Genomic DNA, 14,383 nt, shown 5'->3' on the forward strand with positions numbered 1-14,383 from the left:
CTGCAGAGCCCAGTGGAAAATTGGAAGAGGATGGACTGGGGCGTGTACACAAGGAAACTTCTGAGTGGCATTTTTCATATCGCCGTGAAGCTTTTTCATGTTGCTAGGTGCATCTCCCAAACCATCCCCCCCTACTACTCTCTCTTTTTTCTTTCTCTCCCTCTATCTCGCTATCTGTCTTTCTTCCTCTCTCTCTCTATTCCCGTGCCTCCTGCTCTTTCCTCTCTGAAAATGAACAATGGTGTCTCACATGCGGCTCACACAAAGGGTCCAATGTGTGCGGGCCCCTGGCATCACGTGTGACTTGGACTTGGGCTTGGGAGTGACAGCACAGATGAAAGAGATAGAGAGAGGGATAGAGAGCGGGATATAGAGGACAAAGGTACAACTAATAATCATGAGAGGAAGCTGTACTTCAACTAATCTGGCAATTTGAAACGGAGGTGGACTTAATTGCATAGTTGCACCTGCATTTTTCAGTAGGCAAAACATTGAACATACCAGGCAAATGATAGGTCCTGCTGAATTACTACACTGCTTCATAATTCCTCAAAGCAATTCCACATATAGATTCTACATACAGTCATTGGTTCATAGACTTGGTTTGCTTTTTCTATTCCCCTAATCTAGTATTACTGGTACTGAGAAAATGGTGTGGGAGGTTAAAGTGGATATCATATAGCAGAAACTGAAATCAGTGCTGTCTGCATGACACTGCGCTTGAACTGAAATCAGTGCTGTCTGCATGACACTACGCTTGAACTGAAATCAGTGCTGTCTGCATGACACTACGCTTGAACTGCAGTGAAAGTCTTCGTTAAAAAAATGTAGTTCTACCGTGCGGCTGAATCCTGAGACTTCCTGGTACAACTGGGTAAGACGGGTTTACTTTGGAGGGCCAAAAATCACGGCACACCTTAACTCTCGGCAAGGTCACTTCAGAGAGGGACTGGTCTTTGTCACCGCCATCATGTTTATCATTCTGTCAGTTTCTCTCCCTCTCTTTCTCTCCATCCCGCCCTATCTGTCCTTCTGTCTGTCCTTCTCTCTCCCCCTGTTGCTGCCATTTTCCTGTACTGTATGGTAGAACAGAGTGATAATGGCAGACAGGGGAAGTGACTCTTTCAAGCACCGTCTGCCTCTCTTCTCTCCCAGGAGAGTGCACATGATGCCAGCTCTTTGTGTCAACAGACATGCAGCCAAAGACAGATCAAATGGAGCAAAGACAAAAACAGGCAAGCTGAAAGAACAGGAACAGAAATAAATGGGGACAGAGAGAGAGATGGAGACAGAAGATAATATGGCCAAGTGGTTACACTAAGTTTGGCCAAATACTGAAAAGAAGAGAACAATTGCAACAACAACAAAAAAGGTCTCTTCACAGTTTTATGTTCCAGCTCAGGCTTTGTGGTCAGGACTTATGAGAGCTCCATCAACTAGTGTGCAGGAGAACCATCGACCCACCCCCACTCCTCATGCCTCCACTCAGCCCCATCCCCCACCCTCTCTTCCAGCTCAACTCCAGTCCGGTCTGCAGTTGACAGAACAATCTTCACCACAGGCTTCTGGCATAGCTGAACGGAAGCACTTTGTACAGTTTGGCAATCACCCTCACATTTACATTTGATTCATTTGAACCATTTGTTATCCAAAAAGGAGCAATGACTCCAAGCATGTAGATGCAGCAAGAAGAAATTACAACAAGAGTCATTTTCTTGCAATTTGACCAAAAAACAATTGGCAAGATGGTGACAATAACATAGAGGTAAGGTACTAAAACAATGCAGGTGACATGCAGTACAGACCAACTAATAGAGTGATGTCAAGAATGAGGTAGGGAAAAACAGTGCCTTTAAGTAGCTTTGTATATGAATGTAGTGAGGAGTGAGTTGAGCTGAACAACAGTGTCCTTTCTTCTAGGAAAGGCATAGAGTTACCTGGTACACCTTTGATGCACCCGCTTGGAAAACTGGTCGGTTCACTTCCCTATTCCCCCTCTCCCACAGAAACCGCAAAGTTAATGAGTGTCGGAGACTATGTGGCAATATTGTGTCATATAAAGTCTGTCCACTTAGGGAAACAATACCAAAGCCAGAGCTTAAATATTTAACACTGTGGGTGAGTGGATTGTGTATGTGTATAGAATCAGCAACCTTGAGACTGGACAGGTAGCCAGGTGATAGTCAACTGGGAATGCATTCAAAGAAGGATTCTAGTTTTTGCCAAATTCACATGCAAATTGCCTTTAACACCTCAGTCTTTCCCACGGGGGGGGGGGGGGGGAGACATAAGACTAAAGTATTCAGATGCAGAAGATCACAACCCATCATCACCGTTTGACAACAAACAGCAATGAAGTGGTCCACACCCATTAGAGGGTATTTTACTAAGTATCGGAACATGTCCATGGGAACATTTGTGGAGCTGAGATTGCTCAAAGAAAATATCTAAATGTTCTTCCTCGTTCAGAAGAGTACAGAATCTCTTAAATAATTCTCTTAACATCAATATTCAGTGTCCCTGGACTGCTGTTTTCACTCAAGCTAACACTGCTCTGTCATAGTTAAGCCACACATTTCAGTCTGAGGCTGCTAAGAATAGGCCCTTTGCAGGCAAAGGCTGTGGAATTCGTTTTTCCTATTTGTCTCCTATTTCATATGTCCCTTCGGATATATGAGATATTGTACTCAGTGACTCTATGACTTTTCCTGTTGGCTTCTTTCATTACTCTGGGTCAGTTTTGCTTTTTAATCATTGATTATCCACCCTTCCAAACATTTATAGATTTTGTCAAACCAATGCTCACTTGCTGAAAGGGGCTATGTGGTCTGACCATGCAGAAATGCAGGTAGTGATTGACAGCAAGACTTGGTCTTTGTCACATCGAGTCACACTGAGGGTATGAGGAGGCCTTGTTAAAAACCGTGACAACCTTCAAGATGGCTGCAGGGTACTGAGAGGGCTCGCCTTCCCCGGGAGGAGAGATGGGTAGGCTGTCAAAACTGAGTTACAGAGTTTGGAAAAGGCTTCGTTAACAGCAAGGGCACCAAGAAGAACATGGAGTTTGCAGTTCCACAAGAAAAGCCCTGTGACCTACGTGACCTGATCCATAGCTTGTCACGTACAGTGTCATCTCTGTATGGCCTAATCCTGATTTTTTGTTTGTTTTTGTACTTTTCTCTTGCCAATACATGACAATACATTCACATCTGCCTTTGTCAACGCCTCGTCGGATGAGTAAATGGTTGATATCAAATCAGTCTTTTTGAGGTTTACATAAAACTGGAAAAAGTGGTTCTGTTTCTTTGTGTGCTAAAAGGATCAACTTATTAAGATATGCATCTCACTGTGCTGTTGGTAAGCCAAACATGGAAGCACTGGTAGGCTGAACATAAAAGTTCTCCTGTCCTGTGTGATATTTGTTCTGGTGCCTCTCAATTAACACATTCAACACCTTGTCTATCAACCCCGTAATCGACTATAAGTGCAGGGTCCGCACCAAAATGTAGTCACTGTTGTCAGAAGTCACTGTTGACACATCAGGGCATGGAAAGTTTGCATCTCATTCACACCAGTGGTGATTTACAACAAACAGTACCTGGCCCAGCCCAACCCCCCCACCCCCACACACCCCCACACTTAAAACACCTATTCCACATGCAGTAACGACAAATCCATGCTAAATCACTAATAAAGTTGTGCCAAACTGGGTAAAATATGTGATCTCAGTGAGGATTGTTCCTGGGGGGTTGTTATGTAAACTGCCAGTTTGCAGTGAAGCATGGAAAACCAGTGAAGGAGGTCTTTTTTTATTTGAACGGTAGTATAAGGTGATAAATCTAGTCAGCTGCAAACATGTTTGCTCTCTGAGGACTTCCCTGTGTAAATCAAACAGACTACAAATAATGTTCTCTTTAAGCTACATGTGTAACCCAAAGTTGGCAAAGACGTACGCAAACAACACTTGGCTGATATGACAAAAGTTTTTATCCAATCAATTAATTCAGTTACATTTAACCATTTCATTCGATGAAACAACCTCTGCTAATGTGCCATTGAGAAGTCTTTGAACGACCTTTGGAACTGAAAAAAGGTGGAATACATTACTATCACAAAAAAATTCTGAAGCCGAACCCCTCTCCTCTCTGCTCCTCCCCGAATTCCTCCCTTTCAAGCAGGTGCACAGGCGGGGGTATATAAGTTACTGTGCACTGTGCCTCTGCAGGGAGTCACAGGAGGACCTGACTGAGGATAGCAGCCTTTTATCTGTGGAGTCGGGACACAAGAGAGGCCTCAAAATGGGCCTGGGTGTAAGTGACCTCTTTGACATTGACAGGTTCAGGTTACACATTTTATTTTCAGCGATATTGTTTCGTTTTTGGTTTGACATTTTGGTGGATTTGTTTGTGAGGAGGCCTAAGTTCATGTAATTTGTGTTTTGTTTTTTTTGGTTATTGACATTTCAACTATAATTTAAATTAGCACTATTAATGTTATCCCTTTGCGTTGTTTAATACAGAAAGGAAATGACAAGTACAAGCTGGCAGCCACCTCCGAAGATGGAGGGAAAAAGGCTAACAAAAAAGCCAAAAAAGTTTCAGATATGGCTGACCTGAAGAAAGAGGTCGACCTGGTAAGTCCTCGTCACAATCACATCTCTTGCTCAAAACTTCTCCTGTCTTAGTGGCTCAGACTCTTCCAAACCTAAACCTACAGAATATATAGTATAAATGCTTAGTGGTAAAGTAACAGAGGTCAAAAGTATTGCTCCGTACACCTATGCACTGGACACCTATGCACATGTATGGAATGTGTGCAATACCTGTAGGGCAAAAATGTTGTCAAGCCTGTAAAAATTACTTCTTACTGGTTTGTATTTTCACATAAAACAAAGACAACCGGTAGGAAGTTATCCATTCTTAAAATGTCTTGCCTTTGCCATGGTTTTATTCTTTCAAACTACTTTTTGAGCTGAGTATGTTTTATTTTGTGTTAACTGTAACAAACTGAACACTGGTTGCAAACTGAAACAAATCTTTTGGACAGTACTGCCAGTAAAACAAGCTAGAACAAGGGAAACTGTCAACATGAGATAAGAGTTTTCTGCTCTTCTTACCCACAGGATGACCACAAACTGACCTTGGATGAGCTTCACCGCAAATACGGAACAGATCTGACCAGGGTGAGTTTGCGCAGATTTGGTTTGAGGTGGGGGGGTTGGGGATATTCTCACAGTCAAACTCACATGTTCTCAGTAGTTTACTTTTGAAATATTCAGCAAGCAACAATGTGACCTCAAGTGCACCTTAGCCATGCCTTGCTTTTATCGAGCGGGCTCATTTTAATTAGGAGGGTGAAGTTTGAACTTTGAGCAAAGGTAGTCAGTTGAGCGTGACTCCAGGATGTTCAGTGCAACTGAAGTTAATGTTTTGCACATCGAGTCAGCAGTGGGAAAAGAGTACATAAGACCTTAATTATACCTCGTGTATGTATTCTCAGGGAGAAGGCTGACAATAATGTTAGGTACAGAGTACAACAGTCTGTTGCCAAAGCAACAGCTCATCAGTGCTGTAGAACACCCACTGTTATCTCTCATTCCATCTCCTCCTCATTCTCTTTCACCTGCAATGTGTAGTTCATTCGTTTAGGTTGGCTCATTGACTTGTTTGTGAATCCTGTCTGACCTTTCTGTTGCCAGGGTTTATCCTCCTCTCGTGCAAAAGAGGTCCTTGCTCGTGACGGTCTCAATGCTCTGACCCCTCCGCCCACCACCCCAGAATGGATCAAGTTCTGCAAGCAGCTCTTTGGTGGGTTCTCCACTCTGTTGTGGATTGGAGCCATCCTCTGCTTCTTGGCTTACGGTATTCAGGCTGCCTCTGAAGATGAACCAGCAAACGATAATGTAAGTACCTTTACCTACAGTAAAGCAAAACCACATCAAAGGTAACACAAGTGTAAATATCAACAGATTATTTAACCCAATGTTTTAATTCCATGTCTTCATGGTCAACCTCACAGTTGTCTTCCTCTTTGCCTTCTCCACATAGCTGTACCTGGGTATTGTGCTTTCTGCTGTCGTCATCATCACTGGTTGTTTCTCCTACTATCAAGAAGCCAAGAGCTCAAAGATTATGGAATCCTTTAAGAACTTGGTCCCTCAGGTACATAGAAACTGCCTTTAGACATGTTCTTTCTCCTTCTGTGTACAAGCTTACAGACTGTGATAACTTGTTTTTATTGTTTTATTTATTGTTTTTATACTTGTTTGTTTTTATTAACTTGTGGTTCACTCAACACAGCAAGCCCTGGTTGTGCGTGATGGAGAGAAAAAGAGCATCAATGCTGAGGAGGTGGTGGCTGGAGATCTGGTGGAAGTGAAAGGTGGAGACAGAATCCCTGCTGACCTGCGTATTGTCTCCGCTCATGGCTGCAAGGTGGATTTGAGCTAAATTAATCTCATCTGTGCACTCAATATTGTTTGCTCTCTTTTGCTCAATATCTCTCTTCTCCCGGGTCAGGTGGACAACTCCTCCCTCACAGGAGAATCTGAGCCTCAGTCTCGTTCCCCTGACTTCTCTAATGACAACCCCTTGGAGACCAAGAACATTGTTTTCTTCTCCACCAACTGCGTTGAAGGTACACACATAACGAGCAATTCACAAAAGTTAATATTGCATTTCTTAGGCCTAAAAACCAGCAAACAACATGTACAATTTTGAATCATATCTCACCATTTTTCCAGGCACTGCCAGAGGAATTGTCATTAACACCGGTGACCGTACTGTCATGGGTCGGATTGCCTGTCTGGCATCCAGTCTGGATTGTGGGAAAACCCCTATTGCCAAGGAGATTGAGCACTTCATCCACATCATCACAGGCGTGGCCGTCTTCCTGGGCGTCTCCTTCTTCGTCCTCTCTCTCATCCTTGGATATGGATGGCTGGAGGCCGTCATCTTCCTCATTGGTATCATTGTCGCCAATGTGCCAGAGGGTCTGCTGGCTACTGTCACTGTGAGTAAATCAGTGTCTGTGGTGGAGATTAAACATGACATGACATTGCAAAGCCTCAGGGCTCAGAGTTTCAAGACTACTCAGTAAAAACTCAATTAAACAGTAAGATAAATACTTTAAGTTCATCTAGTTTCTTAAAATGCAGTACTGAAAACATTCCTTTTATATAATTCCAAGTTAATCAAGTTAACCCTTGCGACTCTTACATAAAAATGTCAAGATCTGGACAGTAACCTGCAATGTCCCTGAGGATGGTTTGATCTCATGACCTGTTGTCATGTCATTCAAAGGTGTGTCTGACCCTGACTGCCAAGCGCATGGCCAAGAAGAACTGCCTGGTGAAGAACCTGGAAGCCGTGGAGACCCTGGGCTCTACCTCCACTATCTGCTCTGACAAGACCGGAACTCTGACCCAGAACCGCATGACGGTGGCCCACATGTGGTTCGACAACCAGATCCATGAAGCAGACACCACCGAAAACCAGTCAGGAACCTCTTTTGATCGTTCCTCTGCCACCTGGACCGCCTTGGCACGTGTTGCTGGCCTGTGCAACCGCGCTGTCTTCCTGGCCGATCAGCAGAATGTCCCCATCCTCAAGGTGAGCAGAACAACTATTTACACTTGCAATGTTTACTGTTTGGATGTATCAATAGTGGTCGAGATGATCCCATGCATTACAACCATTAACAAGATAATTGAAGTGGTTTAGTGAAATGCATCAAGAATCCAAGTGAAAGAAGAACTGGTCAAATGTAATCACTGTACATTCTGGATGTGCACTACAGACACTACAGACTGCTATTTAGAAAGAACAACAAACTATAATGAGCTCAACCCATTTCCTTGTTTTTATTCTCTAAAACGAATGGCTGTTACAAACTGGTGCAAAAAGAAAAAAAAGAGACTGAAGACTCTCAGAATCACTTTCCCAGACAAGACATAGGCCTTGTTCTGGATTTAATTGTATTTCAGATGGAAAATTTCCCATCAAAAATGCTATTTAGTCCATGGCTGGACTCAATTTATGTCAGGGGAAATCAGCCCGCAGACGGAAATCTAAAGTCATTATAAGTAATTGCCTCCATCTTCCTCAGAGAGACACAGCTGGTGATGCCTCTGAGTCTGCCCTGCTGAAGTGCATTGAGCTGTGCTGTGGCCCAGTGAAAGAGATGCGTGAGAAGTACGACAAGTTTGCCGAGATCCCCTTCAACTCCACCAACAAATACCAGGTCAGAATCCCAAACTTTATATCCCGACCACAAATGGATAGCTCCGCAGCTATAGGTCACCACAACAGCTGGCTAAATGCTAATTGCTAATTGCTAAATTTTTTTTTTTTTAAAGGTCTCCATCCACAAAAACCCCACCCCTGGAGAGCCCAGGCACCTGCTGGTGATGAAGGGAGCCCCGGAGAGGATCCTGGACCGCTGCTCGTCCATTCTGCTTCACGGCAAAGTACAGGCCCTGGACGATGAGATGAAGGATTCCTTCCAGAATGCCTATGTTGAACTTGGAGGTCTAGGAGAAAGAGTGCTGGGTAAGAGTCACTTGCCCATAGATAGATATTCTGTGACAATTCAAACTAAATCTTCGTAACTCTTGTGTTGTCCTCGCATTCTGCATACTCGTGTAACTCGTTGAGTCACTCTAGGAAAAGTTATCAAATTTCAAAGTAAAAATAAAAAGGTCATTAAGGATGTTTTCTCTGCTGTTAAACATAGGGGCAGGTCATATTGCCCCCTAAAGACAACACCAAAGGACCATTTGACAACCATTGCATAAAATGAAACTTGACATGATTTTCCCATGACCATTTGTGGTCAGGTTTCAGCCAGCTTAGCCTGCCCGACGACCAGTTCCCTGAGGGCTTTGCATTCGATTGCGATGAGGTGAACTTCCCCACTGAGAACCTTTGCTTTGTTGGCCTCATGTCCATGATTGACCCTCCTCGTGCTGCTGTGCCCGATGCTGTGGGCAAATGCAGGAGTGCTGGCATCAAGGTAGGTTGCCTGATTCCCAAATTTGCCTTATACTTGTTACCCTTGCCCCCTTGACCGTCATGCCTAAGTAGTTTGGGGTGGTTTTGTTGTTCCATTGTAGGTTATCATGGTGACTGGTGATCATCCCATCACTGCCAAGGCCATTGCCAAGGGTGTGGGCATCATCTCTGAAGGAAACGAGACTGTGGAGGACATTGCCGCTCGCCTAAACATTCCCGTTAGTGAGGTCAACCCAAGGTCAGTAGTGGAAAGTCAATAAGTACATTTACTCAGGTACTGTACTCAAGTACAGTTTTGAGGTACTTGAGTTCACATTTTATATATTTATGTTGAAGAGGTCAATCCAAGGTAGTCACTTTACCTTTTGATTAAAGAGTGTGCTATTGTACTCTAAGCACCTTGAGACTTCTTTGTATTTTAAAGTGTGCTATATAAATAAAATCCATTATTATTAGCAGTATTATTATTATGTACAACATTGAGAGAATTTAGACATTTGTATCCCTCAACTCAAATCCCACTGAAAAGTTCAACCTCTGTACTCTTTACGTACCCTCAGAGATGCCAAGGCTTGCGTGGTCCACGGTAATGAGCTGAAGGACATGGAGACTGACCTTCTGGATGACATCCTGAAGTACCACACTGAGATTGTGTTTGCCAGAACCTCTCCCCAGCAGAAGCTCATCATCGTAGAGGGCTGCCAGCGACAGGTAATGCAGAATTGATGGTCTTTACCAAATTGATAATTCTCTCAGATGGCATATTTTTGTCCTTTATGGAATTGCCCTTTATGGAAATCCATTTTTGTTCTGTTGATCTACAGGGTGCCATTGTGGCTGTGACAGGTGATGGTGTCAATGACTCTCCTGCCCTGAAGAAAGCCGACATTGGTGTTGCTATGGGTATCTCCGGATCTGATGTCTCTAAGCAGGCTGCTGACATGATCCTTCTGGATGATAACTTTGCCTCCATCGTCACAGGAGTTGAAGAAGGTATACTATACTCCTGTGGGGCTAAACAAATTGATCATCACTGTGCTTGGATCTTTCTGACCACTGGATTTGTTTTTTTTCTTCAGGTCGCCTGATCTTTGACAACTTGAAGAAGTCCATCGCCTACACTCTGACCAGTAACATTCCAGAGATTTCACCTTTCCTCCTCTTCATCTGCGCCAACATCCCACTGCCTCTGGGCACAGTCACCATCCTCTGTATCGACCTGGGCACTGACATGGTACAGACATTTATTTTAGACATTGTTGGTAAAGTGTTTCATAAGAATTGTCACTGTAAATGTCTGTGAAGCTAGCAACACTACACTGTAAGTCTCTAATATACCTAATAATTTGTATCATTATGTCTTTGTTAATATGCCTTATGGCTGGCATTGACAAACTTTTTTCCAAAATTGATATGTTTTGCCTGCAAACGTAATTAGAGTGTGTGTGTGTGTGTGGAGATAGGGGGGCTGGTGGGGTCGGGAGTGGTATGATCTGATCTTTGAACACTGCTGCTTGAGGGATTCATGACCTGATCCATATTTCAGGTTCCTGCTATCTCCCTGGCTTATGAAAAATCTGAGAGTGACATCATGAAGAGACAGCCGAGAAACCCAAAAACAGACAAGCTGGTGAATGAGAGGCTTATCAGTATTGCCTACGGCCAAATTGGTAAGATCACACTCTAGCACCACACTAGCTAAATATGTTGCGAAATGCGAGAGATTATAGACTTCATGTGAGAATATGTAGAATGTGATGTGAGAACTTGTAGAACAAAAATCTGAGCTTGTATGTTGACATTTTCACTTGTAGAAAATATATTGATTTTTACAAACAGATTTTTGTTCAACAAAAAAGTCCAGAACAATGATCCAAACATATATGTTCACTACTTTAAATGAAATGTTTTGTCCTCCATTTTAAGGAATGATGCAGGCCACCGCAGGATTCTTCACCTACTTTGTGATCCTGGCGGAAAATGGATTCCTCCCTATGGACCTGATAGGTCTCCGTGTTGATTGGGATGACAAATCCAATAATGCAGTTGAAGACAGTTATGGTCAGCAGTGGGTAAGTAATTCAGTGATCTGTAACATAACTTGAGAGAAATAAAGAATATTGAATTAAAGGGAAGCATATTGAAGAGCTGAAGCTATTGCACCGTTTCTCATCTCTCCTTTCCTGATCCCTCTTTCAGACATATGAACGCAGAAAAATAATAGAGTTCACATGCCACACGGCATTCTTCGCTAGTATTGTGGTTGTGCAGTGGGCTGACCTCATCATCTGCAAAACAAGAAGAAACTCCATCATTCAGCAAGGAATGACGTAAGTGAACCAAAAAGAGGCGGGCAACGAAGAGGGACAACATGGATGTTTGGATATCAATCAATTCTGTGTTTATCCAGCTGTTAAGCATACATTCCTTTCACCTGGCACTTTAGACATTCTGTACCTGTATGTTTTCATAATCATATTCCGTCCTCTTGTCCACAGGAATAAAATCCTCATCTTTGGCCTGTTTGAGGAGACAGCCCTGGCAGCTTTCCTGTCATATTGCCCTGGCATGGACGTCGCCCTCAGAATGTACCCACTCAAGTGAGTTCACATGAACTGTTCATTATTCATCAATGTTCAATTGTATCTTACCCTGACATAAATAGCATGTAGTGCAGATGACATTGTGAGGGAAGATGGACAATGAGGATTTAGATCCATGAGGCTAACTGAGAACCTCATGGTTCCAACTGAGAACCTCATGGTGCTAACTGAGAACCTTGTGCGGCAACATTTGCAGTGTGTTCAACCCTACGTCATGTTTGTACATTTGACAATCTTTTCATGGCAATGAGGTCAAGCCAAATGTGTGATAAGGTTATGGTATATTTGTCTTCCTTGCCCAAAGAATGTTTTCAAGGTCAATATTATGTCAGAATATCACTGTGGCGCCCCCAGCTACAAAATGCTAAACCTAAATGGGAAACGTTGTAGTGCAAGTGATGTCAAATGTCTGATGTTTTTCTTTTTATCTGTGTGTGTTTAGGCCTTGCTGGTGGTTCTGTGCCTTCCCCTACTCACTGCTCATCTTCCTTTATGATGAGGGCAGGAGATATATCCTGCGGAGGAACCCTGGAGGTAAGATGTTCACTCCGTGTCAACGCCCAGTTGTTTAAACTCTTTAGCTTTTATGGAATTCATTTAAAAAGCCATTGGAGTTAAGTTAAATTAATTTCCAATTGAATTGATTCGAATGTAAATTCAGTGTGGTGAGTCGGGTGTAGAGTGACAATGCATTATGAAGATTCTACGTTGGATTTTCTGTTTTGTGATTAGTAACTTTCAAATCTTTTTTTCTGTTTTTCAGGCTGGGTCGAACAGGAAACCTATTATTAGTGTGCAAACCAGTGCACACCACCTCACACACTCACATGCATGCATCTCCCATTTGTACCCTGCAGACGCATTTTGTATTCCCAATATGTGTGAGATGTTGAGATGGCATTGCTTATAACTTAAAATGAAATATCACTCCAACCGAAATATATGTGTCTGACATTTTTCTTATCAGTGTTATCACATTAAGTCAGTATCATCAAATCAGGAAGACTTATTTAGTCATTATTTTCAAAATTCTGTTCAGGGTTGGGGAAATTGTGTCTCCTTCGCCCATTGCGATAATTTAACAGACAGGTATAGTCTTGCTACAATCATGTTGTACAAGGCCATACTATGGCTTTCAGTGGAAGATTACACCTTCAACATAGAAACATGCAGCATACATACACACACATACATACACGCACATACATAAGAAAGAAGGGGAAAAAAGGAAGATAGTACAACATCCTAAATCCCCTTTGTTACAAAAAACACATTGTCCATTTCCCGTTTGGGCAAGATAGTGTTCCTCTTAATCTTATCTCTTAATGTGGTGACGTTTGTTTTCCCGTAGAACAATGTCTAGCCTTTTCTGTATTTGACATTAATCACTGACCAAGTCAAGGGTCCTTGAGTCACCCTTTTAAAAGCGTTGTTTAGTTAGAGTAAAGAGATCATTTGTACATATGTTAAAAGAGTGAGAAAAGGTGCAAACAATCCAAAGTTCCAATGGGATGATTAGGCCTAACTTGAGTAAAAGAAAAGCTAGAGGCTTACTTTGGGTGAATGGATTATAATGAAGAATGACACAGTCAACCTTGGCACTGGGTGTCATGGCACAGTTGTCCAGCAGTGGGCACTGCACTGGGGCTGCTGCCTTCATTCACACAGAGAGGGTTGGAACATGACAGTTTCCATGGAAACACATTTATAGGATCGTCGCAGCGAGTAAATAAAATTCAGGATATTTTTAGCTCTCACTCTGAATGAACACACACACGCAGTCCTCCGAGTGGTCAATATTCTGATTTAGACATGGATCCGGCTGCACAATCGCATGACATCTTGCAGTACTAGGTTTTTAATATAACAGCATGTTGCAGGTAGCCACTTAAAAGGGTTCCACTGTATGGATAGTGACAGTATGTCTGCTATTTCAGAGTTCAGGTAAGTGACAGTCAGGTGGGCTGCACAGAACAATCACAGTTAATGTCAACATTGTTCTTTTTGGTGTTCATAGTTCATATAAACTCTCTCCACAGCCTTTATACCAATGCGGTTCTACCCAGTTCTACTCACATAATGTGATGTGATATAAATTAATGACTGATAAAACAGCTTTAAAGTAACAAAAGTTCAATGCCGTTATCTTGACTCAATTATTTAGAGACAAAGGTTGTTTCCTCTCATTACTATACTGTTTATCAGAGATCAGGAGTTCAATGCCAGCCTGCATAGATGGCATATTGACAACTCTAGCAACAGATTCAAGCTGAAAATGTCAGGAGTACCTATTATTGATCAGTGCATCAGACTGTACTTCAATCAAGGTCTAACACAGGCAGCAAATGAATTGTGTCTTTCTGTTGGCGAGAACATTCAGATCAGTCCTCGTCATTTAAGGAGAAGACTAGCCCGGGCCGCAGGAATGACATGCAACATACCAGTTAGTATTTATACTGTGTTACAATCTGCTCCTCAGTCCCTCTGTGCAGCCACATTCTCTCATCCCCAGCCCTCTGTATTGCTCTCTCTTTCTATCTATCTCTCTCTCTCTCTGTCTGTCTGTCTGTCTGTCTGTCTGTCTGTCTGTCTGTCTGTCTGTCTGTCTGTCTGTCTCCAGCCCCTGCTTACTTCTCTCCCCAGACCTGCCATCCTCAAGCTGTCCACCAGATGCCCTCGGACGTTGCCCCCTTTCCCCATCTACACACCTGTGCCCACTTCTCATCAAATGAACCAGACACTCAGTTTCGAGTACTCCAAAATTATCCT

General features: G+C 42.8%; 1 protein-coding gene across 1 annotated transcript; it reads left to right on the plus strand.

Annotated features, from left to right (window-relative positions):
* The first annotated feature begins 4,181 nt into the window (after positions 1–4,181).
* LOC105889581 (sodium/potassium-transporting ATPase subunit alpha-1) lies at positions 4,182–12,553 on the plus strand. The gene is made up of 22 exons (XM_012815450.3): positions 4,182–4,310; positions 4,520–4,633; positions 5,123–5,182; positions 5,699–5,902; positions 6,048–6,161; positions 6,300–6,434; positions 6,519–6,636; positions 6,743–7,011; positions 7,302–7,610; positions 8,107–8,241; positions 8,357–8,549; positions 8,837–9,012; positions 9,113–9,249; positions 9,572–9,722; positions 9,836–10,004; positions 10,091–10,245; positions 10,558–10,681; positions 10,938–11,083; positions 11,211–11,341; positions 11,510–11,611; positions 12,057–12,148; positions 12,378–12,553. The coding sequence occupies exons 1-22, from the start codon at positions 4,299–4,301 to the stop codon at positions 12,404–12,406; spliced, it is 3,075 nt and encodes a 1,024-aa protein (XP_012670904.2). The 5' UTR covers positions 4,182–4,298; the 3' UTR covers positions 12,407–12,553.
* The last annotated feature ends 1,830 nt before the right edge of the window (positions 12,554–14,383 follow it).

The sequence above is a fragment of the Clupea harengus genome, chromosome 16, assembly GCF_900700415.2.
Source record: "Clupea harengus chromosome 16, Ch_v2.0.2, whole genome shotgun sequence".
Lineage (NCBI taxonomy): Eukaryota > Metazoa > Chordata > Actinopteri > Clupeiformes > Clupeidae > Clupea > Clupea harengus.

Excerpts from the sequence above, each read along its gene's own strand:
- LOC105889581 (XM_012815450.3), top strand. Across the intron at positions 7,012-7,301 it reads GTCTGCTGGCTACTGTCACT|GTGTGTCTGACCCTGACTGC; the intron begins GTGAGTAAATCA and ends TGTCATTCAAAG. Across the intron at positions 7,611-8,106 it reads AGAATGTCCCCATCCTCAAG|AGAGACACAGCTGGTGATGC; the intron begins GTGAGCAGAACA and ends CATCTTCCTCAG.